Source organism: Calidris pugnax, unplaced genomic scaffold (genome assembly GCF_001431845.1).
Source record: "Calidris pugnax isolate Ruff unplaced genomic scaffold, ASM143184v1 scaffold70, whole genome shotgun sequence".
Taxonomy (NCBI): Eukaryota; Metazoa; Chordata; class Aves; order Charadriiformes; family Scolopacidae; genus Calidris; species Calidris pugnax.
In genome coordinates, this window is record NW_015090862.1 from 16724471 (window position 1) to 16749438 (window position 24968).

The following is a 24968-nucleotide window of genomic DNA, read 5'->3' on the forward strand; positions in this document are numbered from 1 at the left end:
TTATTACAAATGTTTGACTTTCATAAGTGGCTGATAGGAGGGAAAAAATAGAGCAATCTGACTACGGCGCATTTAGCCATGAGCAGCTAGAGGAACTAATGAACATCATCATTATTTTACTGAAGGGGATGAAGTAGGTGCTTTAGATAAATGGCAGCAACTTAAAATGCGTTTCAGAAGATAAATTCACTTTCTCTCCATTTACCTGCTAGTGTGACAAATTAAGAAAGAAGAGTATAAAAACAGAGCAGGAGGGAAAGCAGTGCAAAAGCTAACTGAGGTGATGCAATGGGCCCTTATCCAAACAAGTGCGTGAACAGAGATTCTTGGAAGTGCTCCTAGTCAAATATAAACCAGGAACACTACACACACCAGACTCCCTTGGAACTCCATAGTGGAGCATGTGCAGAAGGATTCACCTGTCCTAAAATCAGCTCCCTTACCAAGCACCAGGAAGCACTGCCATTTGGGAAGTAACATGTCAGTTTCAAAGCAATGTAAGTCCACCACTTATGGAATGGCTGAGTTCTCTCTGTTGGCCTCTGCTGGGCCGAGCAACTCTTTGCCTACTGTTAGAAACACCAGTAAATTAACTTTTGCTGAAAGAAGATGAGGCGCGAGTGACTTTTTTTCCCCCCCAAAAAATCATCATTAGAGACTACATATTTCTTGTTCTACAGTCAGCCTATGATTCAGCAAAGAAAGTTTTTACCAAATACTTTTTAGAGAAAGGGTATGTCCTCTGCAATGTAGAAAACCTTTTGTATCTCACTTGTACACCAAAATAATCAAACTAATTATTCTTTTGTGGTCAAGAAGCAACATGTTTACTGCTCCTTTTGTCCCTGTTAAACCATGCATCCTTTGTTAATCCATGTTTTTGTGCAGTTTGGGTAAACACTTGCTGATACTGCCTGACATTTGGCCTTAAAAATGTAGAAGTACTTTTACACAGTATTCCCTCAGCTCTTTAGCAGTTCTCCAGCACTTTGCCATCAAAGTCCCAACCTCATGCACCTGTGCAGTGAGACCTCTGAACACATACTGGAAACTGACATTTGGAGACGAGCCCTTTACAAGCACCACCTGCTGAACCAAAGCTGACAGAAATCCTCGGGCCAGCTCCTCTCTGCTTCAGGACGTGTTTGGACTACCCTAAAACTTGGAAAAGTTACCTGAACACGTAAGGAAAAGGGCAAAGAACCCTGTAGCGGCCTACTCTGGTTGCCCCTGCTTTGTGCAAGGTGGGGTTAGACTCCACCATCTCCCCTCCAGCAATGCTGTGGAAAAAAGGGCGCTGGGAGAACGGTAATGCAGAGCCGGGGCTCGCCCGGTCATGACCGCTGGCAGCTGAGCAAAGTTTTCCTGGAAAGGCCCTAGTGTTTTGCGGCGTTTTGTCCGCTTCTGGAAAGCCCGGCCGCGGTGCCGCGGGGAGCCCGCCATTTCGGGGCGGCGGGAGGGGGGCTCCTCACAGGAGGCGGGGGGGGGAATGGCGCCGGCGGCGCCCCCGGACAGCCCGGGCGGGCGGTGCGACAGCCAGGCACCGCGTCCAGCCTCTGCGGGCGGGCGGCTGGCCCGGCATGAAGGCAAGAAGCGAGCGGGGCGGCTGCCGTGAGGAGGCGGCGTGAGGGGAGAGACGGGGCAAGGGGAGGAGACCAGGCCGCGGGGGAGCTCCCGAGCGCTCTCCCTCCCCTCTTACCAGCGGCGGCTCTTCCTCCTCCCTCGGCCTCCATCACTTCCTCCGAGGCGGGCTCCCGCCCCCGCCCCGGACGGGGTGGCGGTGCGGCCCAGGCCCTCTGCGGGCGGACCCGGAGGGGCGGGTCGGGGCTTGGGCTGACAGGAAAAGCGGCGGGGATGGCGGTCGTGGGGCGGCTGGGGGAAACAAAAGGACGGGGGAGGTGACGGTAAACAGTCTGGAGAAGTTTCTGTAGGGGGGAAGGCTGGGGAGGCTGCGAGCTCCCGGCAGGGTGTCCGCAGGCTGAGGGGGCGGCCGCCGGCAGGACCCGGCCTGTGGCGAGGGCCAGCCCAGGACTGCCTCTTAACTTCTAAAACTCCCAACAAAAGTTACAGATTCTTCCCTTAAAAGGCCCTGAATGTCAAGCCGTAAAGCTAACGCCAATTTCTTTAGACTCGACTGGCAAAGGCAGGAGGGTTTATGAGGGAAAGTAAGTGCAAAAATGACATTTTTATAGCGTTCTTCAGCAACGCGCTGCAGTGATCGTTGTCAGTGTGAAAGAGGCTTTTGGTAAAGCTAGGCATGCAGCCTGCTGTTCATTATTACAAACTGTAAAATTGAGGTACAGACATTAAAATGAATACACAGTTGTCAAAATTAGAAAGTAGAATCCAGGTGTTGACTCCCGGGAGCCTTCCTACAGCGGGTGTGCGATGGCTTAATTATTTCTAAAATAGCAGACACAAGTATCAAAAGAGGTGAAGAGAAAAGTGCATGGAAATAACAGAATGTTTGCATGGAAACAAACTTACCTTTGCACTTTCACTGTCCGGGAACATGCTGTGACCTGGAGGAAAGGTTTCAAGGCAGCATCTTCAGTGCCTCACATCACTGTTAGGTCCATTCCCTGACAGCACAGGGACTGGAAACTCCATAAGGTTTCTCCCCCTCTGAAATGGTTTAAAACACATACTAAAGTAGATTCATATTTTCTTTCCTCAAAGGACAACATACTTTACAGAGTATCAGTGGATTTCAGCACCATACTTTACAGAGTATCAGTGGATTTCAGCACAATTTTGTGATCTGGATTCATATTTTCTTTCCTCAAAGGACAAAGTGAGCTCAGCCCATACGCTGATGCTCTCAGCCATACTTTACAGAGTATCAGTGGATTTCAGCACAATTTTGTGATCTCCTGGAAGCTTTGTAGCTTCCACCACTCCCCATGTTACGCTCTGCCCAGAGGTTTGGCTGTGCCATGAGCCAAGGCCTCGTTTGATGCAGCATTGCCGTGTGGCTTTGCCTGAGTTTTATCGAGAAAATTGTTAAGCCATGAGAAAGTACATGGGCTAAAGCTGTTACAGACGAGAAGATAAAGTCACAGGAGCATTGTTGTTGGGATGACAGTAATTAGCTGGTGAAAGATTCAAGAGGAAAGATACAGAAGTAAAGAAAAGCAGAAAATGTGAAAGTAACTCAGTAATGCTGAGGGATCTGCCCATACCAACAAATGGCAGAGACCAACTTTCCCCAGTATATCAGAAACTTCCTGGCCAGCTAAGACTCATCAGTTTTCTGATCAGGAGTGGTAAACATTTTACTGTTTAGCCTAGCAATCTGTTAGTTCTAGCTATCTATTTTGCATATTAGCTGATAAATCATTACTTAAATTGTGTGTATCCTGCTTGCAGAGTCTCTTTGTGCATGGTAAATGATGCCTGAACAAAAGCAACCCATTGATTGAGAGTTGCGTGCTCTCCTGCTAACGTATTTTCTCCCTGTACTAAACTATTATAAACAAACAAACAAATTGGAAACTTCCTGGCCAGCTAAGACTCGTCAGTTTTCTGATCAGGAGTGGTAAGCATCTTACTGCTTAGCCTAGCAATCTGTTAGTTCTAGCTATCTATTTTGCATATTAGCTGATAAATCATTACTTAAATTGTGTGTATCCTGCTTGCAGAGTCTCTTTGTGCATGGTAAATGATGCCTGAACAAAAGCAACCCATTGATTGAGAGTTGCGTGCTCTCCTGCTAACGTATTTTCTCCCTGTACTAAACTATTATAAACAAACAAACAAACAAAAATCTTTCCATACACAGCAGTTAGTTTTTGTCAATACTGCAAGATCAGAAACTTCCTGGCCAGCTAAGACTCATCAGTTTTCTGATCAGGAGTGGTAAACATTTTACTGTTTAGCCTAGCAATCTGTTAGTTCTAGCTATCTATTTTGCATATTAGCTGATAAATCATTACTTAAATTGTGTGTATCCTGCTTGCAGAGTCTCTTTGTGCATGGTAAATGATGCCTGAACAAAAGCAACCCATTGATTGAGAGTTGCGTGCTCTCCTGCTAACGTATTTTCTCCCTGTACTAAACTATTATAAACAAACAAACAAACAAAAATCTTTCCATACACAGCAGTTAGTTTTTGTCAATACTGCAAGATGACCAGAACTGAAATTATAACAGCCACCCAACAGTCTGCCTACGTTAAAATTATATACTATTTCAATTTTTTCCATTATTGCTAAGCACTGGGTGTGCATCAACGGTATCAGTTACAGAAGAACTAATATAAATAAGGCAGCAACATAAAATATATAACACTTTCTATCCAAAAAAAGGTATGTGAAATTGCTGTTACATTTTTCCATTTACCGTTTCTATGAGTTTGCTATAGAAGAGGCATTGGTCCACAGGGAACAGTGAGCTTTACACTGAAATGTTTGTCTCCTCTCTTTTTGTGACATTGCATTCCATCTATCTAAAGACCAGCTTCGGTCTTTCCCCAGGATCATTTATTTTTATTAGAATGGAAAGAAATATAGGGTGTGAGATACTGAAATTTCTATTTAAAGTCCCATTATAGTTTAATGTTAAATAGCATAACAGCTTGATTTCTCCTTCCTCTCATTAAATGTTGAACAGCTGAGATAAAAATTGAAATATATTAAACACTTCCACTTAACAGTTTCAAACATTGGTCAGTGCCTGCCAATAACAAGAAATAAAAAATCTATATGTAAGTAATAATAAAAGAGATAAAAATTAAGGAGCTGTTTCTAAATGAAGGGCCATATTCAGTTCTTGTTACCATCAGTACTAAAAAGCTATTTGAGCGGTGTTCTGGCAGTTCTGCAATATGAACAGAATGCATTTGCAGAAAATATATTTTTCTCTTACTCAGCAGTTCAAATAATTTTTAAACGTGTCAGACAACTGTACAGAAAAATATTCAGGGTGATAACCAGGGCTTTCATAGTTCAGTTGCTTCCATTCCTTCTTTACCTCAAGATGAATGCCATGCCAATCACGTTTGTTATGGCAAGAAAACCAACCTGTGTTTAGCTGAGTCAGCTGTCTCTGTGACTTGCCTTCAAATATCCACGGCTTGGTTTCTTAATTATGGATGGGGAGATTAATTTGCACAGACCTCACATATCCAGTGACTTGGGTATTTATTGTTACAGGCACACATACACACGAGTGCTAATATTAAAGCTACAATCATACTTGCACAAGAATTTCGAGAGTAGTTTCAACTTCAGCTGAAGAAATGGTAGAGGAAAGAAAAGGTTTAGTCATTAAGCAACTATAGACCTTAAATCTTGCTTTATTCCTTGCATCTGCTTTGTTCATTAGACCACCCTGTCCTTAGATATTTTTTTTAATTTATAATATCTATCAAGCTTTTTTTTTTTTTTTAAATCAGAGAGAAATATGAGAATAGTCATATGCCATTGTCCTTACTCAGTATCATAGGAAGAGTTTTACTAACTCTCAATTAATTGATTAAAAAGTTAATTGATGAAAATCTTGTTTGACATAGGGGAATATCACTGATATGAGAGGCAGATTTTGCCTTATTTAAAGCTGAAGAGAGTTCTGTGTTTACTGTATTAGCTGCTTCTTTGGCCTCAGTGGTTAGCAAAAGTCAGTTTTGCAACTGCTATTAGTCAGGGGAAGAAATGGGTGGTGGAATCAGGGTCTTTTTATTTAAGAGAATCCACAACTTTCTTTCTGTCTCAGTGCAGGAGGATTTAAATGACACACGGCTCATAGCTCCAAACCTCATTCAGCCACCACCCAATCCAAGAGATTTCTTCAGAGATTTTTTCTTAAGGTCTCACAATTACCAGCTCTCTTGAGATTATATAGTGGCTTTCTATTCTTAGCATATTTCTCTCTGTGTGTCTCTCTCTCGCACACACACACATACACTTCCTACTCAAAACAAGACCCAGTGAAACCCTCTGCCCACATAGTTATAATTCCCAAGAGAACTTTCATATGCTTTTGTTTTGGGCAGTGACAATGTGCATATGTTTTGATTTCAGGCCCCCTATTGGTTCTCATGCTTCAGTTTAATGAAGACAGACCAGCTATTAAACTCTCCAGTTTCGGCAAGCTATAACTCAGCTTCTAGAGTTCCTTTGACCTTGCAAGTTGGAGTGAGATTTTTTTAACATGTTGCCTGTTCCAGGATATTACTGAGTAAATGTTTTGGTTTAGCAAATACATACATTTTCCTATTGGTGTTTTGTTTTAAGAGTGTAAGCTGCTTGGATTCTTTTATGAGAGAAGATAAAGCTCAAGATTAGTAAATTACATTTCTGCTCTGAAGAGGAACAGCAAAGTTACCCCTGAGCTTTTTAAATCAGTAAGAAAAAGTCTAAGAAGAGTGGAAATGGACAGATGCGTTTTTGTGGTCAAGTCATTCGTCACGATTAAAGTGAATTACAACTGTGCTAAAAATAGAATATCCACAGAGATATAATAAAACTGATTCAATTGACTTTCTGTTTACTTGTACATAAACAGGTTTCTGATGAAAAATATTGCTGAATATTTGGCAAGTTGTTTCTTTAAGCCTTTCCTGATCTTCCTAAATACTATTGCATGCCTGAAGAAAGGAAAAGAAGTTTGGGGCAGTCCCAGTCAGTCAGCTGGTCAGTCAGACTTCTATCTTTAATACAGAGACGTAACAATTTTTGCCTTGAAAGTTACATGAATCACAAATCATCCCTGTCTTGCGAATCCAGATACATCACAGTTTGAAGAAAAAAAGGTGCCCTAAATGAAATTTGCCACAGATATGTGAATCCTAATACCGTTTGGAACTGAAAGACAACAAGATTGGACTTTCTGGAGCACAGATTTCATGGATTCAAGTTCCAACACTGTGGTTGTAACTGGTAAGATTTTTATTGTATTCTTCTTTTAGCTAGAGATGGTATGCACACATGCTTGATCTTTGTCGTAAACAGTTCCCTGGAGGGAAAAACAGTAGCAAATGGTCATACTAACAATTCCAAATGGAAAATAACTTGCTGCTCTGCCTTCCTAAGAAAATCAGATGCATGTCAGAGGAAACAGACTGCAGTCTGCCCTCTTTACTGCAATCCAGTTTGGTTTGTTGTTCATTCGCTCCGTGTTTTAATCTTTGTTGACATTCTCTCTGATCCAAACCACATAGCTCAAGGCAGTGCAGGCTAGTATGAGATAAAGCTTACCCAAAAGGAGCTCTGAAGCAAGAAAACCAGGTTGCATCACAATGTCACATAGTCAGTGTCCAGAATTAGAGCAACACATGGCAAGTTTCAGGGTCTCAGTTTCAGGGCAAGGTACGGGAGATTTAAACCGGAGATGCTGCCTCATCACTGCTAAACTAGACCATTAAATTTAAATATACCAAAGGAGCATGCCTGAACATGCAGCACAAGGGACCAAATTTGGAGTATCTCTTGCTGGCTATAGCTACTGCTGAATCACAGTGGCAGAACCACTAGCTAGAAACTTCTGAGCTTTAAAAGGTTAAAGCTCTTAAGGAATGCTGCTCCTCACTATTTCTCTTGTTGCCACTGGCTCATCTAAAAGCAATCATTACACATATCTTGACATGTGAGTTGCTGGATAATTTTCCACTGCAGGTCATCTGAGGACATAGGAATGAGGTTGAAGCTACATCAAAGAGATTTGCATCTTGCTGTTTTCAATTAAACACTGTTTTTTTTAAGTAGCTGCAAGATGGGCAGAACTAGTTTGGCTTGCTCTAGACACAACTGCAGTTGAACTGAATAGGGTGCAGAATAGAGAAAGAGGTATTTGCTAACCTCTTAAAAAGGCTGACTATCTGGTTCTCTCCTATGATATTTATGGCACGTACCCTTGATGGGCACACTTCTTAGCACCTTATTAGTTCTTTCTCCCCTTGGACAGCCATTTAGAAATCTACTTGTTTAAATAGTTTTAGACTAGTGTGTCCCATTAAAGACACAGGTGCATCTTTAAGCTATTAGGGGGATTATCACCGCATGCCTCTGTCACATTTTCACCTGCTCATAATATAAACCTGCTGGCAGTGAGCCCAGTTGATTGAGTTTATTATATAGTGCCTAATAATATTCAGCCAGTTTGCTCTCCAAGTGGTTGCAGGTATTTCAGTACTGTAAAACTCTCTTACGTTTAGTCATTTCTTTTCATAGAACAATATTATCCTAAGCAATAGTTTTCTTATGGCCACCACTGACATGCACGTATTTCATTGTGAGCTATTTAGTAACTGTACTATAATTCTACAGTTCTGCACACACAGGTACACAAATATGCACAACAATTACAGCTTCAAAATGGAGTAGGTGTCACCCTAGTTTTGCTCTGAAAGCGGAGTGGGACTAGTGAGGTTTTATGCTCCCTGTTAATGTGAAATAAGCACCATTTTCCCTGTTCCCTCCCCATAGTACTGACTTAAACCTGGGGAAAACATTGTCAAAAACAGCAGCACCATCCAGCTTTTCATAACATTAAAGAAAAAAGATTGAGCAGTTACAAAATAAGTATTAACAAATCAAGAAATGCTTAAAGTCTAGCATTAATTAAGATGTCATAAGCCTGCATTTAGACTTAATTGTCCCCACATACAAGTACCTTTCACCATGCAAAATAGCAATCATATGCTGTCAAGTATTTATTTGTTCATTTAAGAATTTTTAAATATCTAAGAGTTACAGTATTAAAACCATTTCAAAAACTGGTTTTCCTGCCACCCAGTATCTAAGACTTGGCAACACTCTGGACTGAGAGCAGTAATTGAGATTAATAAAGATAGTGGGAGTTTTACCGTCAAACCTTTTCATGACAAGATGCCCATCTAGCTTGAAATGTGTTTTGTTGGGTTTTTTTCCTTTTTATTTAAAGATATTCTTTTACAAAAAAGGATGCATAAAGTTAAATGTAGTACTCAGGATTTGAAGAATCGTTTTCCCTTTCATCCTCTCTTTTACTATGGGGAAAAAAGTAAAGGATGAGATTTTGCCCAGCACCACAAAAGCACACTTTCCCTGACAGAACACTTAAGTTTTCATTACTTAGGATTAAGAAAAAATAATTATAAATGAAATAAAATTTTACTCTTTCAAACATTCTTATTAAATATGCATAACTTCATGAGCTTTAACAATGAGAATGGTTCATTGACCGTGACCTGGGACTACTTAACACCGGATCTTTTAGTCATGGTATTTCTATGGTTGATGATCCTTTCGCAAAAATCATCATTTACATGATCTGTCCAATTGGCTCCACTACATTTAGCGGCTTCAGTTAAGGTGATCTCATAAGTAGGCCTTGACATGAGTGAAGATTGCAGGATTAGTTCTTATATCAGTGCATATGAAAAATGAAAATACTACTTCCTTAAGTATTATAAAGGCTAAATCATATCTAAAAAACCACAATGTCCATAATCAAAAATATGAAGATAAAGAACAAATATGTGTGTGTATGCACGTCAGCACCTGATCTACAATTGCACAGCAAGCACAGGTTAAAAGCATATTTCTGTCTTTTCAGGTTTTGGTCCCTTTAGACAATACCTGGTTAATTCTAGCTGGGAAGCAGTGAAGGTAAGCACTAAAAAAAAAAAGGGAGGGGGGTGTTTTATTTTGCGGGGATCCCAATACAAACTGTTTTCAGGCTTTCCATTCCCTTCAAGAAAATTATTTCTTATGACTCATTAAACAGAATTGTGCCTGATGGAGCAAACTCCCAACATGGAAGAAAGAGGATCATTAAGAAGTGAAACATTATTTTATTTGCAGGATATTTTTTTGTGTGTACTATTTAAGCAATTTTCAAATTATTAGTCTTGATTTTTAAAAAGGGTATTTTTTCCTTAGGGTAACTTCTCTGCAACTAACACATATGCCACAAGTTATCTCTGTCTTCAGTAAAAAGATCATCTAATACCACAACTTATTTTATCAAATCTGTGTGAGACGATTTCCTTTTCATACAAGTGTAGCCTATTGAGATCTTACTGCCTACTTCAGGAGAACGAAACCTAGAGTGTGCCAATTCAAAGTATGTTTTCACACCTCAGCTTTGGCTTCCACTTTCAAATGACAGCGAAGTCTGCAGCTGAAATTGAAAACAAGGTCATTCAGACTTCTTTCCCCTCCATACACCTTGACTGGCATGTAACAACATGTCTAAGATGGAATCTTGAAAATGCCTGCTTATTTCCTAGGCATGTGTATTAGAACAAACTTAGCAAAAGATACAAAGATCATGGTTTGGATACCTGGCTTTCAGTATAAACTTTACTGTTACAATTGTTTATTTTCTAATTATTGTTTATGTCAACACACATTGCTTGGGACATGCCAAAAATTTCCAGAACTAGACTATTTTTCAGCAACAAGCTTACTCATTTTTAAAACATTATCTAGGTTTTAACAATAACATAATTTCTGTCTTTAAATACCTCTTACAAAATAGTAGCCAACTATTGTATGTAAGAGTATGTCTACTACAATGAAATTATTTACTAGTTTGGTACTTTAGTCCTTAAGCTCAGTCTAAAGTGTGAAAGGTCACAGTATCTATGTTCAAAGGGTAGGAACAGCTGCAGAGATTTTCTGAGTATGTGTAAAAGTCACATGCAAGGTTCATTCATTCTCCCTAGCACAGACAATGGCCATTCCTTGGGTTCAGTTACTCTCATAAGGTATTTATGCAGAGAGTTAATTTAAGAGCGTCTTTCATACGAGTTCCTAGCAATTTCGAGGTAGAAGGAAGGTTAACACAATGAAATCTGAAACTGGTTAGAGAACAGTCAAGGTAGTAAAACTGAATTGGAAGATTGGTCCAATATCTGCAAGAAATAACAGATAGTACCGATAAAAATTGAAAGCAGGACACAAAAACCAGAGGGGACTGTGTTCTATTAGGGAGGCTGAAATAAGCCCATTAACATTTCAATTCTGAATACAGGACTGTAACCATATTACAAATTTTGGTGACAGCTACTGAAGATCTGTCTTGACAATGAAGAGCAGTCAAGCCAAGACGATTGAAAAACAAGAAGCTAGTACATTTTTACAAAAAACAAAGTTGTAGCTTTATTAGCTGCACCAACCTATACATATTTTCTGTTCTGGCTTTGTTGGGTGAAGAATGCTGACTGCAACTTGTGTTTGGAAGAATAAATCTATTACCCATTCAAAGTCATGAGGGATGTTATCCCTGTAGGCTAACAAGAAACAGAAATACTTCTGTGATACCTTTCTACACCTCAGTCATCGAGACCCATAAATTATCTTAACTCCAACTTGACATGTGCCCTAAACCACAAATATTTGTCAGTTGACAATGTTCTTGCTTACTATTTCCTGATTCCTATTGGTTCCAATTTTGGGTGCAAGATCATCCTCTTCTGGCTGAAAATAAGACGTGTTCTTTATCTGCAAGCAAAACAGCCTAAAGCAAAAACACACTGATGAGAGGAGTTTTCTGTAGTGATGCCACGCACTGGCTACGCCAGGAAGTTGCATAACAAGGGCTACAGCATTCCATAATGAAACAGATGTCAGTCCTTGTGTATGGAGGAGAACGGATCCATTTCCCTCTGATGTGACACCCTCTGTGTGGAATTCATTTGTATTCATACTGGGGATGCTGCTTTGGTTTCCTATTCCCTGGCAAAGGTGGTTAATCCAGACAATTCAGGGAAATTTGCTGCAAATCTGGAAGTACTTTGAATGTTGATAGGCTTCTCCACGCTAAATAGCAATCTCATGGTATTGTTCCATTGGCCTTGTTCACATGAGTAGCCCTATGGTCTTCAGGAAGCTTATGCACTTATATTAAAGATAGCAAAATTTAGTATTTACATCTGGAAGTTATCATGTTTTGGCTTTGAGGTTCCTGCATGGATCACTAAAGTGACTTATGTCAGCCCTCCTGCTGAGTCCCTATGCTGACAACCACGCAAGAGTACACTCAAACTCATCCTCAAGAAAGTACTGAACAGCTGGACCTGAGCTACTAAACTTGATTGCTCCTTTGTACGTTATCCAGAACTATCTGAATTACTCCCTAAAAGTAACTAGGTCCTTATCAAAAGCCTGGATTACCATGGTACCCTCAGTGACGTTGTAAGGCTGATACGTGTCATCTTCTGAGTTCATATCCCAGAAGGGCTCTCACACCAAAAGCATCCAAAGTCCTGTAAAAATACATGTAACAGGAGTCCCAGAGTTCTAATTCTCAAAGCATGGCCTCACCCACCATACGTTCTGGAATGCAGTGTTTGCTAAAGAGCAATGGCTTTGCTTTTTTGAGCAATACTTGCTCTTACACACATCTGCTTCCTTAAGATCCCTGCTGAACTTCTGTGTGAGATGCTGTTGCACTCTGCTGTGCTGATGGGATCAGCCATTTTCCTGAACTTCTTTTCTTGCTGTAGGGAGATTGACCCAGTGAGCACACAGCCCATTCCAATAGCTACATCCCTTCTGTGCCCTCATCAGGCACTCAGAAAAACCGTTCTGTGATATTGTTTCTCTTAAAAATTAACTATTTACTACCACCTTTTTGGTGAAAAAGCCAATTTCCATTTTCTGAAATCCCCAGGAATCGGATGATAAATGCTAATAAAACTCTCCACATCTCTATTTCTGTTGGCTTCTAAAAGGTATTTATTCTGAATGCTTGGTTTCCTATTGACACTATGTAGCAGTGCATTGTCCCCATTCATATTATTTCATAATATGAAAATATAATTTTCCAACAACGTGAGGAGTACCCTGTTGGTTTTGCACAAACCCAGGTTCACATTTCAGCGAAGAGGACTCCCACACAAGGTGTTCATCAGCATTGCAGCCACAGAGTTCTCCTTGCTCAGCAAGTACCGCTCGAGTGTCCAGGGAAAAGGATAGTCAAATGGATCTGAAAGTACAGGCGAACCTGTCAATTCAGGGTCATTGAGAAAAGCTTCAGAGCTTTTACAGACACTGTCACATGGCCCAACATGGTTGTCTAGCACTAGAAAGACAGCTTCTCTTTTAGAAACCTGTCTCACTAAGTTTTTCATGGTTCTCATAACTCCATTCACCTGAAATACCCTCCTAAGATACGCACGAAAGCTCCACCAGCAGCACTTTTAACTCTGGAAGTGCAAGACATTCTCTCTAAAGGAAAACACCACCAAGTATTTACTCCCCATTTACTGACAGATCACATTGAGTTATCACAATGTTAGTTCTTTGGCACCACATGGGACCCTCAGAATCCCAGATCCCCTGAATTATTTATTCCATATTACAGATTGATGGTCCCACCTAATAACCCTTGATCTGACCCTGTTTCTGTGTCTCCTCCAGAAACTCCTGTCTGGCACTTGGCAGCTAAATAACCTATCAGGGCAGTCTACCATCAAGGTCAAAATCCCCAGTTAATAGGGCACAAATGTAAGTTGAGTGACAACATTCATAGTAATTAAACTGTTAGTGCAAAGAACAGGTCACATTTCCAACTGCTTCTGGGAATGATGTTTGCTATCGGGAGATGAGGATCGGATCTCCGAGTGCCGTTTTTCATCCTGCCACTGACCATGCGGTCTTTGGAAATTTGTCATTTAATCTCTCTGTCTCTCCCTCTCTGCTTTAGTTTCATCATCTGTGAAACTAAGATGACTGTTTAGTTGCTATTTAATTCCCTCATTTCTGTTTTGGAACTTTCTTACATCCCTAAAGCTTTAAAAAGGTATCAGCAGGATTTAAAAAAAAACAAACAAACAACCAGAAAACAAAAAACACCCAACAACTAAACATTGTCTGCAACATTCTTGCAGGCTGACCGGGTCAACTGATAACCTCTGGGTTTCTTTCTGCACCAACACAAGCCCTTTTGCATGAGGTTCCCAAAATTAACACATGCCTCCTTCCCCAGCAACCCAAATCAGTGAACACTCAGGAAAACTCGGGGACATTTTCGGGAGTTTTTTTAAAAGTTCAAGATGCTTCTAACACCCCGTGTGACACCAACCGCTGCACCTGAGCTCAGCTGATCTGTGCAAAGCACTTCTCTTTGGGGAGAGCAGTGTAACAACATGGGCCAGAACCCCAGTGGACCAGGACTATGACCACAACTCGCCAACAACTCCAGGTCATCAGCTGATAAGGCTGCACTTCATTTCCCTTTTAGAAGAACTTCCCGACAACGAATCTCCATGCTTTCTTTTGAACCACTTTTCCCACAAAAAAAAAGTCCTCCAAAACCTTTATCCTCTTTTGAAGTTTCCTTTGCTCTTTCAACTACAAAAGACAGACACTTGTTTACTGAATGAACTCACCAGCGTGAGCTCTAGTTTCCAGATGCAGTCATCCTCCTCTAACCATCTTCGGTCTCTCACCTTAAATGCAAAGATGGTTTTAGTTAAGGCTGAGACAAGGAACAACCTTTTTTTTTTCTTTTTTGTGGTCCTTGTTTGCACAACATCGGGTCTAGTGGGGTATAAGCCCATGGGGTAGGATTCTTAGACGACAAAGTAATACACATTATTGACAACATGCTGAAATTGCTTAGGACATAGCAAACTACCTTCCTTTGACACAAATTCTCAGCCCTTTGCTATTGGCCAGCTTCTGGGTTTGTCCTGCACGGAAGTATTTTTGCATGTTTCTCCCATGACAAATGGTGACAACAGAATGTCAATCCTGAGAGCACGAGAGGAGAACAGCCCAACAACTTACTCTGGGTCTCCACAGCCTGTACTGAAGTTACGGGTAGTCGAGTCCTCTAAGCCTTACAGTTAAAAAGGAAGAATCTCATTAAATGTTAAAATTAAAGATGCTTTAGAAAAGAAAATGCTAATTGTGGACCAGCTGGGGTTTTCTTTTTTGGAAGCTGAGACACAGTACAGCATTCTTAAGCAAGATGATGCAATGGTCTCTCAAAGCCTGTCAGTGCCCAGAGGAAAAAAGGCTGGCACTGTTCTCCAAATGTGTTTACTTCCCTGCAGGCATTGTTTCCTTGCTTGTGTCAAATACTTTATTGAGCACAGCTAATCAATGTTTCCGCTGACAAGAAAATTGGAACAGTTTATATAGGAAGCCAGTGTTGAAGGGCAAATTTCCCAGTTAGCACGGCTTAGAACTGTGGGCCTCATCCGCATGAACATCCGTACTGAGAAATGAAAGCTTGAGAAGACATTTAGTAAGAAGTCACAGGTTTCTTGGGCTCTGCTGCTGACTTTTTGCCTATGCCCCCTTAGAAACTTCACCTGTACCCTCCTTTGGTAGTGTTCTACTCAACTGCAACAGGGATTTTCAGCCCACCATTTTACTTTTCTGGGACAAACCTTTCCACCTCAGATACTCTCTATCTGCATCCTGCCGTTGCAGCAGCCTACCTTCTACTTAGAGGCTTATGCTTTGTTTGTCAGCCCTATTCCTCTGACAAAATAATTTCAAGTCATTTCCACGTGACATTTATTCTCCAGACCGCCTTCCAACCATGTGGCCAGTCTGCTGCTTTGAAGGGTGCTTTTGTTTCTTTCACCTCAATCCTGGGCATAATTTTTGTTTCCCATGAGGAACTTCAACATGTAAATGACAGAGCAATAACATCCCAGCTTTGGTAGTGTTCTACTCAACTGCAACAGGGATTTTCAGCCCACCATTTTACTTTTCTGGGACAAACCTTTCCACCTCAGATACTCTCTATCTGCATCCTGCCATTGCAGCAGCCTACCTTCTGCTTAGAGGTTTATGCTTTGTTTGTCAGCCCTATTCCTCTGACAAAATAATTTCAAGTCATTTCCACGTGACATTTATTCTCCAGACCGCCTTCCAACCATGTGGCCAGTCTGCTGCTTTGAAGGGTGCTTTTGTTTCTTTCACCTCAATCCTGGGCATAATTTTTGTTTCCCATGAGGAACTTCATGTAAATGACAGAGCAATAACATCCCAGCAAGTGACATTTCCTTTTACGAGAGAAACATATTCTAGACCAGAGCTTACCTGAACCAGTTCAAGCCAGCAGATCGTGTGTCACTGGAGTGGACAGCTTATGTGGATTCCTCCTAGTTTGTGTCTCTTGATGGTGCGGGTTTATCTACTAGAGTTTTCAGAGGACCAGCTCTTACCTGTTTAGATGCTTTCAAGTGCAGATCCTTTCTGAGAGATCCTTTATTTCATGGTTCATGGTTCTCCATGGACCAGTCCCTAAGCAATAACCACTCCCACCCATTGGAGACTGAGATCAAAGCCTGTTTAGATGCTTTCAAGTGCAGATCCCTTCTGAGAGATCCTGTATTTCATGGTTCCCCATGGACCAGTCCCTAAACAATAACCACTCCCACCCATTGGAGACTGAGCATCCCTTTGGGAAACACAACAATGGCTCCACATGGACATTAGGAAACTGGTAAACACATTTTAGTCTCTTCCAGCCAGAAAAGGGAGAGCTACCACAAAACAACTGACTGCAGACCAATATTTAGGAACCACGGGCTCAGACAGCATTACATTGCTCTTTCCTATGTTTTCTCAGTTGGATCAGCCTGATTTCTCTATCGCAGTCTGAGAAATTCAGTGCTCTTAAAAGTCCATGGTGGTTTTTTTGTAAACACAGGAGCTGTCCAAGAGAGGCCTTGGTGAAAACATAGATCTGCGAATCATGCAGCTGCCAGTGGTTTACCAAAAAGCAAAGGAGCAAGTCTTCATGATATGGAAAACTCTTCAGCCACTGGTGAGTAATTAGGAAGTTACACAATTTTTCCCCTTCATTTATGAGTATTATTATTCTGACTAGAGCTTTAAAAAGATCTCCAAAAGAGTATTGCACAATATGCGCATCAGACAGCTCTGGAAAGTGACTATTAAAACTGTGATAAAGGTTTCAACCAAATTTGGAGCACACAATGATTAACATTTCATTTAACCTTTTGCCATTTAAACAGCGTAACTGCCCATTGAACAAAGGGGGGGAAAAAAAATCCACCATAAATTGCAAAGGAGGTACCACAGCTCTGAAGTCCTGAGCTGGCTAGACACAATCAAAACAAACTAAAGCACAGTTTTGTTCTCATTTATAATCTCTTTTCTTTAGGCATGAGCTACAGCAAGACTCCCTACCTTGAAGCTAGTATTTCACATAATGCTTGGCGCTATTGCATTGCAGGTTTTTTTTTAAAAAAAAAACAGGTCTCATTTTTAATTTCCTGTTATTCACTCCGGTGGGAAAAAACCAGCTTAGTGTTCATGTTGGGCTGGCTTCATCCACCAAAGCAGTCATCATCCTCGAGCAGTGTGGGAAGAACAAAGGCTACCAAGAGATGGATGCTTGTGGTTTTCACCCAGAAGGTGGCTGTTGCATGCTAGATGGCCCGGAAAAGATTGAATCTACAATTAATATGAAGACTCTCTGGAAAAACATTTTGGTGGAAGGGATTGATATCATCTTTTCCAGAGATGCGGGAAGGTAAGCATTGCATATCAGGGTCTCTCAGTAAAAGCAGAAGTAACTCAATCAGCTCATTTAACCTTGACGAATCTTTGTAATGAGTTTTCCTCCAACCAGAATCGCTTTGAAGCAAAGTCTTCAGAAGGGGCACAGGTATGAAATTGGGATAAATTTAAATTTTATGTAAAGCAGCCTTCATGAAAAACTACAGCCAGTAGATATTTTTCCATGGATTTCTAAATTCCAAAAGAAACAAGTTTCAACACAGCACACCCTGTGATTAACAATCCCAGTAAACCTGAACTATTAAGAGAGTCTGAAAGCAATACTGACTAGTAGCAGATTTTAATCTATTTTTCCCAACTGGGAGGGATACAAAATGTAAATACATACACTGAAGAACAGAGCAATTACAGGTACCTTTTGAACAACGTCTGTGATCTCATTATGTTTCAGGAGTACTGAAGCCATTTTCTGTTATGCTAGTCTTTATTTAAAAGGAAAACACAGAAAACAGAGAATGATCTAATTTAAAAAAAAATAAAAATCAGCTAATTTAGGCCTTTAATTTTAGGATTTTCACCTCTAAGTGAAAAGGTAGAGTGATAAGAAAAAAAAAAAAAACCTCAGACAGGGAGACTGTATGATTTATACAAAAAAATGTTGTAGTTCCAGTGGGCTGTGCTGCCTTTCCCATCTCACACCGCTTACAGGCGCCCAGGAAAGAAGGCACGTCTTGTGAGTTTTTTATTTGAAGTTCCTTCTGGGTGGGTGTCTTCAGAAACCATCAGATAAGGAACATTTGTTTTTCAAACTTGGTTTATTTCAGCATTTCCTTTATTCACTAAGCAAATAAAAGCACTTTGAAGCAAAGTCTTCAGAAGGAGCACAGGTATGAAATTGGGATAAATTTAAATTTTATGTAAAGCAGCCTTCATGAAAAACTACAGCCAGTAGATATTTTTCCATGGATTTCTAAATTCCAAAAGAAACAAGTTTCAACACAGCACACCCTGTGATTAACAATCCCAGTAAACCTGAACTATTAAGAGAGTCTGAAAGCAATACTGACTAGTAGCAGATTTTAATCTATTTTTCCCAACTGGGAGGGATACAAAATGTAAATACATACACTGAAGAACAGAGCAATTACAGGTACCTTTTGAACAACGTCTGTGATCTCATTATGTTTCAGGAGTACTGAAGCCATTTTCTGTTATGCTAGTCTTTATTTAAAAGGAAAACACAGAAAACAGAGAATGATCTAATTTAAAAAAAAATAAAAATCAGCTAATTTAGGCCTTTAATTTTAGGATTTTCACCTCTAAGTGAAAAGGTAGAGTGATAAGAAAAAAAAACCAAACAACTCAGACAGGGAGACTGTATGATTTATACAAAAAAATGTTGTAGTTCCAGTGGGCTGTGCTGCCTTTCCCATCTCACACAGCTTACAGGCGCCCAGGAAAGAAGACACGTCTTGTGAGTTTTTATTTGAAGTTCCTTCTGGGTGGGTGTCTTCAGAAACCATCAGATAAGGAACATTTGTTTTTCAAACTTGGTTTATTTCAGCATTTCCTTTATTCACTAAGCAAATACGTTTTGAAACCAAACCATCAGATAAGGAACATTTGTTTTTCAAACTTGGTTTATTTCAGCATTTCCTTTATTCACTAAGCAAATACGTTTTTAATAATTTCATAAACCAGATCTGGCTTGGCTACTTAAAGAATATTTAAATTTAATCAAAGTTTACCGTTCCTTAATTCAGCTTTCTGGTTTTTGTTGTTTGTTTTTTTTTTTTTTGTCCTGAATATTGCAGGTATATCTGTGATTATACCTACTACACTTCTCTTTACTATGGCAATGGAAGAGCAGCTTTCATCCATGTGCCTCCGTTATCCAAATCGGTAACAGCGGACTTTCTAGGGAAAGCATTACAGACAATTATTTTAGAAATGTTAAAACAGTGTGGGGAAGAACGAGAGTAAGATGGATAATACTAGAAAACAATGAGGATTTCTTAGAATGCAATTCCTCACCTCTTAAATGAAGCAAATCTAAATATCATTTAAAACCCTTACATAAAGGATTTTATATTCCATGTTATTTCCAGTGAAATTTCCTCACAAAACTCAAAAACTGTTTAGATCTCTCTTTGGTGTAGGAAGCTTCAGAGAAAAAACAAATGATTGGCAGTCTGTATTGGTAACAATGATAAGGTTCAGATTTAAGGCGGCGTGAAACTGGACTTAAACCCTTTTAGATGCTTAATCCTAGTTCTGATGGTTAGAAAGACATAAAGACCTGCTGAACCGAGATGGATGGTTACAGCCGCAAGGACATTCAGCAGTGGAGGGATATAAGAGATCCCCTCAGTCCCTGTCCATGTCCAGAGAGATGGTTCAGCCATGCAAAGTGCCCACATAAAAAATATAAATACAGGAGAGAACAAAAAAACACGTAGGGATTCTGTAATGTGAAGTTTTACAATTTACAATTGCCTGCTCTAAAAGCCAATTTCCACATCAGAAATGAGTTATAAACACAGAAAAGAAAGTAAACAAGCTGGAATCCAGCCGAAAGGGGTAATGCTATTAGTAACTTGGGTTTCAACTGCCCCAAACCACCACTTACCCCACATTCTCAGGGCCTGACCCAAAGGAAAACGCTGTTGCCCTTCCCCACAGAGCACAGCACAAAGACAACAGTCTTTCAGTAGAACAGGTCACGCCTATTCGGGGACTTGTACATCAAAATCAAAAAGCTAACTCATCCCAAGAAAGGCAATCCTTGAAGCACTGTGCTGTGGCACGTGGTGTTACTTACAAAACAGGAACCACACAAGATCCCAAACTGTAAAACGTGGGCCACCACTCTGCCTTATTTCAATCAACACTTTGATGACAGGAGTCAGAAGAACTGGAAACGCCAAGAAAATTCTACTTTTCATGCCACTGTCTTTTTCAATAACCATTACAGAAAACTGATAACCACGTGCTGGATGGCCGATCGCCTCATCTATGGATTGCTGTACAAGTAGATAAGCAGGGGGTCTTCAAATAAATAAATAAACGAATAAATAAGCTTACCTTTTTCAAGGGAACTACCTGCTCCAAACCAGACTCAAAGTCCTATTGAGAAAGGATCCAAAAGCTCGTTGTCACTGGACAAAAGGACTCTTGCTTTCAACCCAACGCAGTGGCAGTACTGACCTCTACCAACATTTCTTCAGAGTAGCTCAATTAAATAGAGCCAAAAAAGGCAGAATTAAACCAGAGATTTACTCAGCTTTTACCAACCTATACTTGCTTTGCATTAGGAGCAACAAATTCAGAAACAGGCAAATGCATACAGAATTCTTTTATTTAACTTAAATCATGTAGTACTGAAACTACTAGAAAAAAGCAGAGTAAGAGAAACTAAAGGAGCCTTAGCTTCAGCCATTCAAAATAGACAAAAGTTTCTTCTTTTCATAATGTAAAGAATCCCGAGTATATCGCAATAACAGGAATAAATTCTTACAACAGAATATACAAAAACATTTTGAATTTTTTTTTTTATCTACTGATTCATTTTAATATAAACACAGGAATTTCTTTAGGAATAATTTATACACAGCAAGTCTTTTAATGTAATAAATTGGCCATGTTATTGTTTAATTTTCTCTTAAAAAAATTTAAACAAGAAAAATTGGAAAATGTTGTATTTGCAACTGCATCCATTCCTTAGCACTTTCTAGTTTTGTTTTTGTCCCAGAGGTAGACGAACTCTGGCCAATCCTTTCATCTCAAACCTCACTGGTTCAGAAAACAGAAGAGCTGATTTTCAAACAGTATCTAAATCATTGTAACCCTTCAGCAACGTGGTCAGTCAAATTCGGGGGGAGCGAGGGAAAAGGGATCTTCAATACTCTTAAATAAAAATAAATAGGGACCCTGCCTTGCTCATTACAACAAAGCTTCCAACGGTGCTCAGCATCTTGAGAGGCTGCGTACAAACTTTTAAAGTAAAGAAATCTGCAACTAGTTCTTCAATAGTAATTATGAAAACTGTCTTCCCTCTTTCTCTTACTTCAAACCACACGGCCACCGTCAAGCAGGAACTGAACAGCACAAGTGAGTGTGGGTAGCAGCAAAACCCGTTCTGTTTCCCCGACCAGTGAGGTTCTTGTAATCCATTAAGTTAACTGTGAAATGACCAGTTAAGATAATCCCACCCCAACCAGAGGGCTCTGGAAGACCAGGATACTGAAGATACAGAACATTTCTCCAACTCCTTTCCTCGTTCGCTATAGACTGGGACACAAAGCTCAGGGGGAGAGGGACACGCCGTGAGCTGGACACGTCAGCCATCCTTTTTTTTTGGCATATTGTAAAGCTAGCCAGGAAACTGGTACCATCGAAACAACTCGTCACATACAGACACACCCAGACACAGACACAGAAAAGTGCCCTTAAATTATACTTTAGGCATTTATAAACTACAAACATTTTATAAAATTATTCTATGTGCTTACAAAATGCAATGAAACATTTAATTAGTTCTTGTAAACCAGATCTTCGTCAACTGACTACCCGTAATCTACTGGACTTAAAGCCCTATTGAAAATGCTAATGGTTACTAATCAACGGAACGCATACAAATAAAAAAAATAATAAAGATGAACACACACACACACACACGTTTGCACCCACACAAACTAGTGATAGTCTTAAGGTACTTGCAAAACAGACCAACTGTAAGTTGAGACTGATTGATAGAGAGCAATGATGACAACTGTTAAACTCCAGTAATGGATTTACCACCCCAGCTGGGAAGTCCAGAGGTTCATTTACAAGTACCAACGATCACAGCTGCGATACCTGAGCTCTGATGCCGCCCCACGTTACTAAGCTCAGGAAACTACCTCCAACTTCTGCCAAGCCCTGTGTCTCTGTAGATACCCATGTCCATGTCCTTTGTGTTCACGTGTCTCCACGCAGACACTCCTCAGTTCTCATCTACCCGGCCGTGCTCCATCTCAGAGGCCGTTTATCCTCTCTGAGCAACCAGCTCTGAGCTGAGGCACAAACTAGTGATAGTCTTAAGGTACTTGCAAAACAGACCAACTGTAAGTTGAGACTGATTGATAGAGAGCGATGATGACAACTGTTAAACTCCAGTAATGGATTTACCACCCCAGCTGGGAAGTCCAGAGGTTCATTTACAAGTACCAACGATCACAGCTGCGATACCTGAGCTCTGATGCCGCCCCACGTTACTAAGCTCAGGAAACTACCTCCAACTTCTGCCAAGCCCTGTGTCTCTGTAGATACCCATGTCCATGTCCTTTGTGTTCACGTGTCTCCACGCAGACACTCCTCAGTTCTCATCTACCCGGCCGTGCTCCATCTCAGAGGCCGTTTATCCTCTCTGAGCAACCAGCTCTGAGCTGAGGCATCCTTTGAAGCCCTCCTGCCTGTTTATAGTTCTGTATCTTCAGCACCCCTGGCCACTACTGTTGTTTCTGCACATCATTCTTAAATTCTTGTCTGCACAACTGCTCACGGGTTAAGTTGCAATATCTGGCTTTTATCACTGGTGAGTAAGGAGTGGATCCCTTGCACCTTCCTCCAACTGTTGTTCAGCCCAGTGATTAAATACACGGTTGACAAACAAAATAAGAATAACAGGAAACAAGTGTTACTTGTACTAATGGAATGAAAAGGGTTTAAATATATATATCTATATTACAGATATACATATACAGATATATATATGTATATATAGATATATATGTATGGAGTTATACCAACAATAGGAGTGTCGTTCACTTCGGTTGTACTGAACACCCCTCAGCAGTTCCCAGAGGACCTGACAGCAGTTCCATCTGGTGACCAGTCGTCCTGGGCAAACTGGGCTTTATTTTTGTTTGTTTTAAAAGACCAAGAGGAGCATCAGTGCGAACCTGCCTCCAACCAGACACCGCCTCCAACCAGCTGGAAAGAGCAGAGGCATCACGCTGAGAAAGGCTCGCGCTTTCCACCACGCTCCGCTTCTGCGTCTAGTTCATCGCTCCCCCCAAAGAGCACCTTATTCATATATATATATAGATATATATGTTCATATACAGAGTGCCAGGCAGCTGACACTTCTGTCTTTACATAGGAGCCACGTTCCTTTGCAACCAAACCACCTTCTGTGCCACTGAGCGGCTCTGGGACGCCAGGCAGGTGAGAAGAACGGCCGCGCACTAAAACCAAAGCCGCCTGCTCCCTGCAGCGATGCCAATTTGTTATCCCTCTGCATTGAAACATCTTGGTACCATTTGTCAAAAAGTGCTGGTTTTCAGGGCTGGGTGGGCTTTTGTTTTTAATTTATAAACAAATTGGATTACTTTAACTTTATTCAAACATAGCTGAATTTCTAAGTAAATTTTCCATACCAGACAAGCCAGTGGTCTCAGGGAAGAACAACATTACAAACCGTATTATGACTCTATCAAGCCAACATTAATTCTCAGTTGTTCACATGCACAAACAACTTGATTTACTGTCCAAGGGAAGTCTGCATGAAAAACCCATGTGAATAAAGCTATTCAAAATGCACAAAACACAACAAAACAAAACAAAAAAAAAAGCTATGGAAACAAACAGAACAAAAAAAAGGAATTAAGCTTGAATTGCAAACACAGAACGCAATGGTATCATGAAGGTGGTTTGGTCCAGGAGAGCTGACTGTCACCACGCACGCGTACGTGATGTCACGCGACTGTCTTTACCCAAGTGCTTTTTGAAATGTTTCTCATGATGGGTGCTACGTCATTAGTGTTTTGTCCTAATGCATTTTAAAACCACCTACGTACAATTATAAAACCCAGTAACTTGGACAGTTTTAACAAAACCCTCCTAGCCAGCTGAAAGATCTGAGGATCTCCAGTTGTGGTAATCAATATGTGCGAGAGAGGGGAAGAGTCACTGCGCCGAAGGGCCACTGGAACCCAATCAAAAATGGAAAACCAGAACAAACTGGTAAAAACATTAAATTTTGCTGGTTTCTCAGGGCCAGAGAGAAACGCTCCCTCCAAAGACAAACTCCGTGGTGTGTAACCACAGCCTGTACAGCTCAGAGTAGCCAAGCACCACGGTGTTCAGATCCCACAACCAACACCTGCACCAACAGCTGCCAGAGCTGGAAAAAAAAGAGCAACGTTATCCATCAAGTTGACAGCAAGCTCGTGTTAGTCCTGTGTGCTTGTAAACCAGTTACACGCTGTCAGAGGGCAGTTAAAATTTGATGGCTGGTCCATCAGAATCCACAGTTATGAAGCATATAAACAGGGGAAGAAAAGGGAACTGAATTTTTACTGGCACGTTAAAACAAAATCAATTCAATGTTAGTTTTGAAAAATAATAATAATAATAATAAAAAAAAAAAAATCAGTGCTCTCACCAAACAGAAGCAGCAAAGATCCAAAGCTGTAAACTTGATGTAGTAGTATCATCAGGCAGCCGTGGCAGGTTTTTTTTTTTCCCCCACTGTTTTTTTGGTCAAGAAAG

At 40.6% G+C, this 24968-nt stretch overlaps 2 protein-coding genes across 2 annotated transcripts in view; one reads left to right on the forward strand and one right to left on the reverse strand.

Moving 5' to 3' along the window:
• FAM169B (family with sequence similarity 169 member B) overlaps positions 1 to 1828 on the reverse strand; it is a 40340-nt gene extending 38512 nt beyond the window's left edge. The window contains exon 1 of the mRNA XM_014944636.1: positions 1700 to 1828. Within this exon, the coding sequence (XP_014800122.1) occupies positions 1700 to 1733 (34 nt within the window). The 5' untranslated portion in view covers positions 1734 to 1828. The remainder of the gene's footprint in view (positions 1 to 1699) is intronic.
• On the forward strand, positions 1064 to 19773 carry PGPEP1L (pyroglutamyl-peptidase I-like). The gene is made up of 6 exons (XM_014944637.1): positions 1064 to 1183; positions 6726 to 6878; positions 9535 to 9587; positions 16600 to 16716; positions 17219 to 17448; positions 19250 to 19773. The coding sequence occupies exons 2-6, from the start codon at positions 6845 to 6847 to the stop codon at positions 19416 to 19418; spliced, it is 603 nt and encodes a 200-aa protein (XP_014800123.1). The 5' UTR covers positions 1064 to 1183; positions 6726 to 6844; the 3' UTR covers positions 19419 to 19773.
• The last annotated feature ends 5195 nt before the right edge of the window (positions 19774 to 24968 follow it).

Bases quoted from the DNA above. Each gene is read 5' to 3' on its own strand.
- PGPEP1L (XM_014944637.1), top strand. From the start codon at position 6,845: ATGGATTCAAGTTCCAACACTGTGGTTGTAACTG. The intron at 6,879-9,534 runs GTAAGATTTTTA...CTGTCTTTTCAG, and splicing joins CAACACTGTGGTTGTAACTG to GTTTTGGTCCCTTTAGACAA. The intron at 16,717-17,218 runs GTGAGTAATTAG...GGAAAAAACCAG, and splicing joins GGAAAACTCTTCAGCCACTG to CTTAGTGTTCATGTTGGGCT.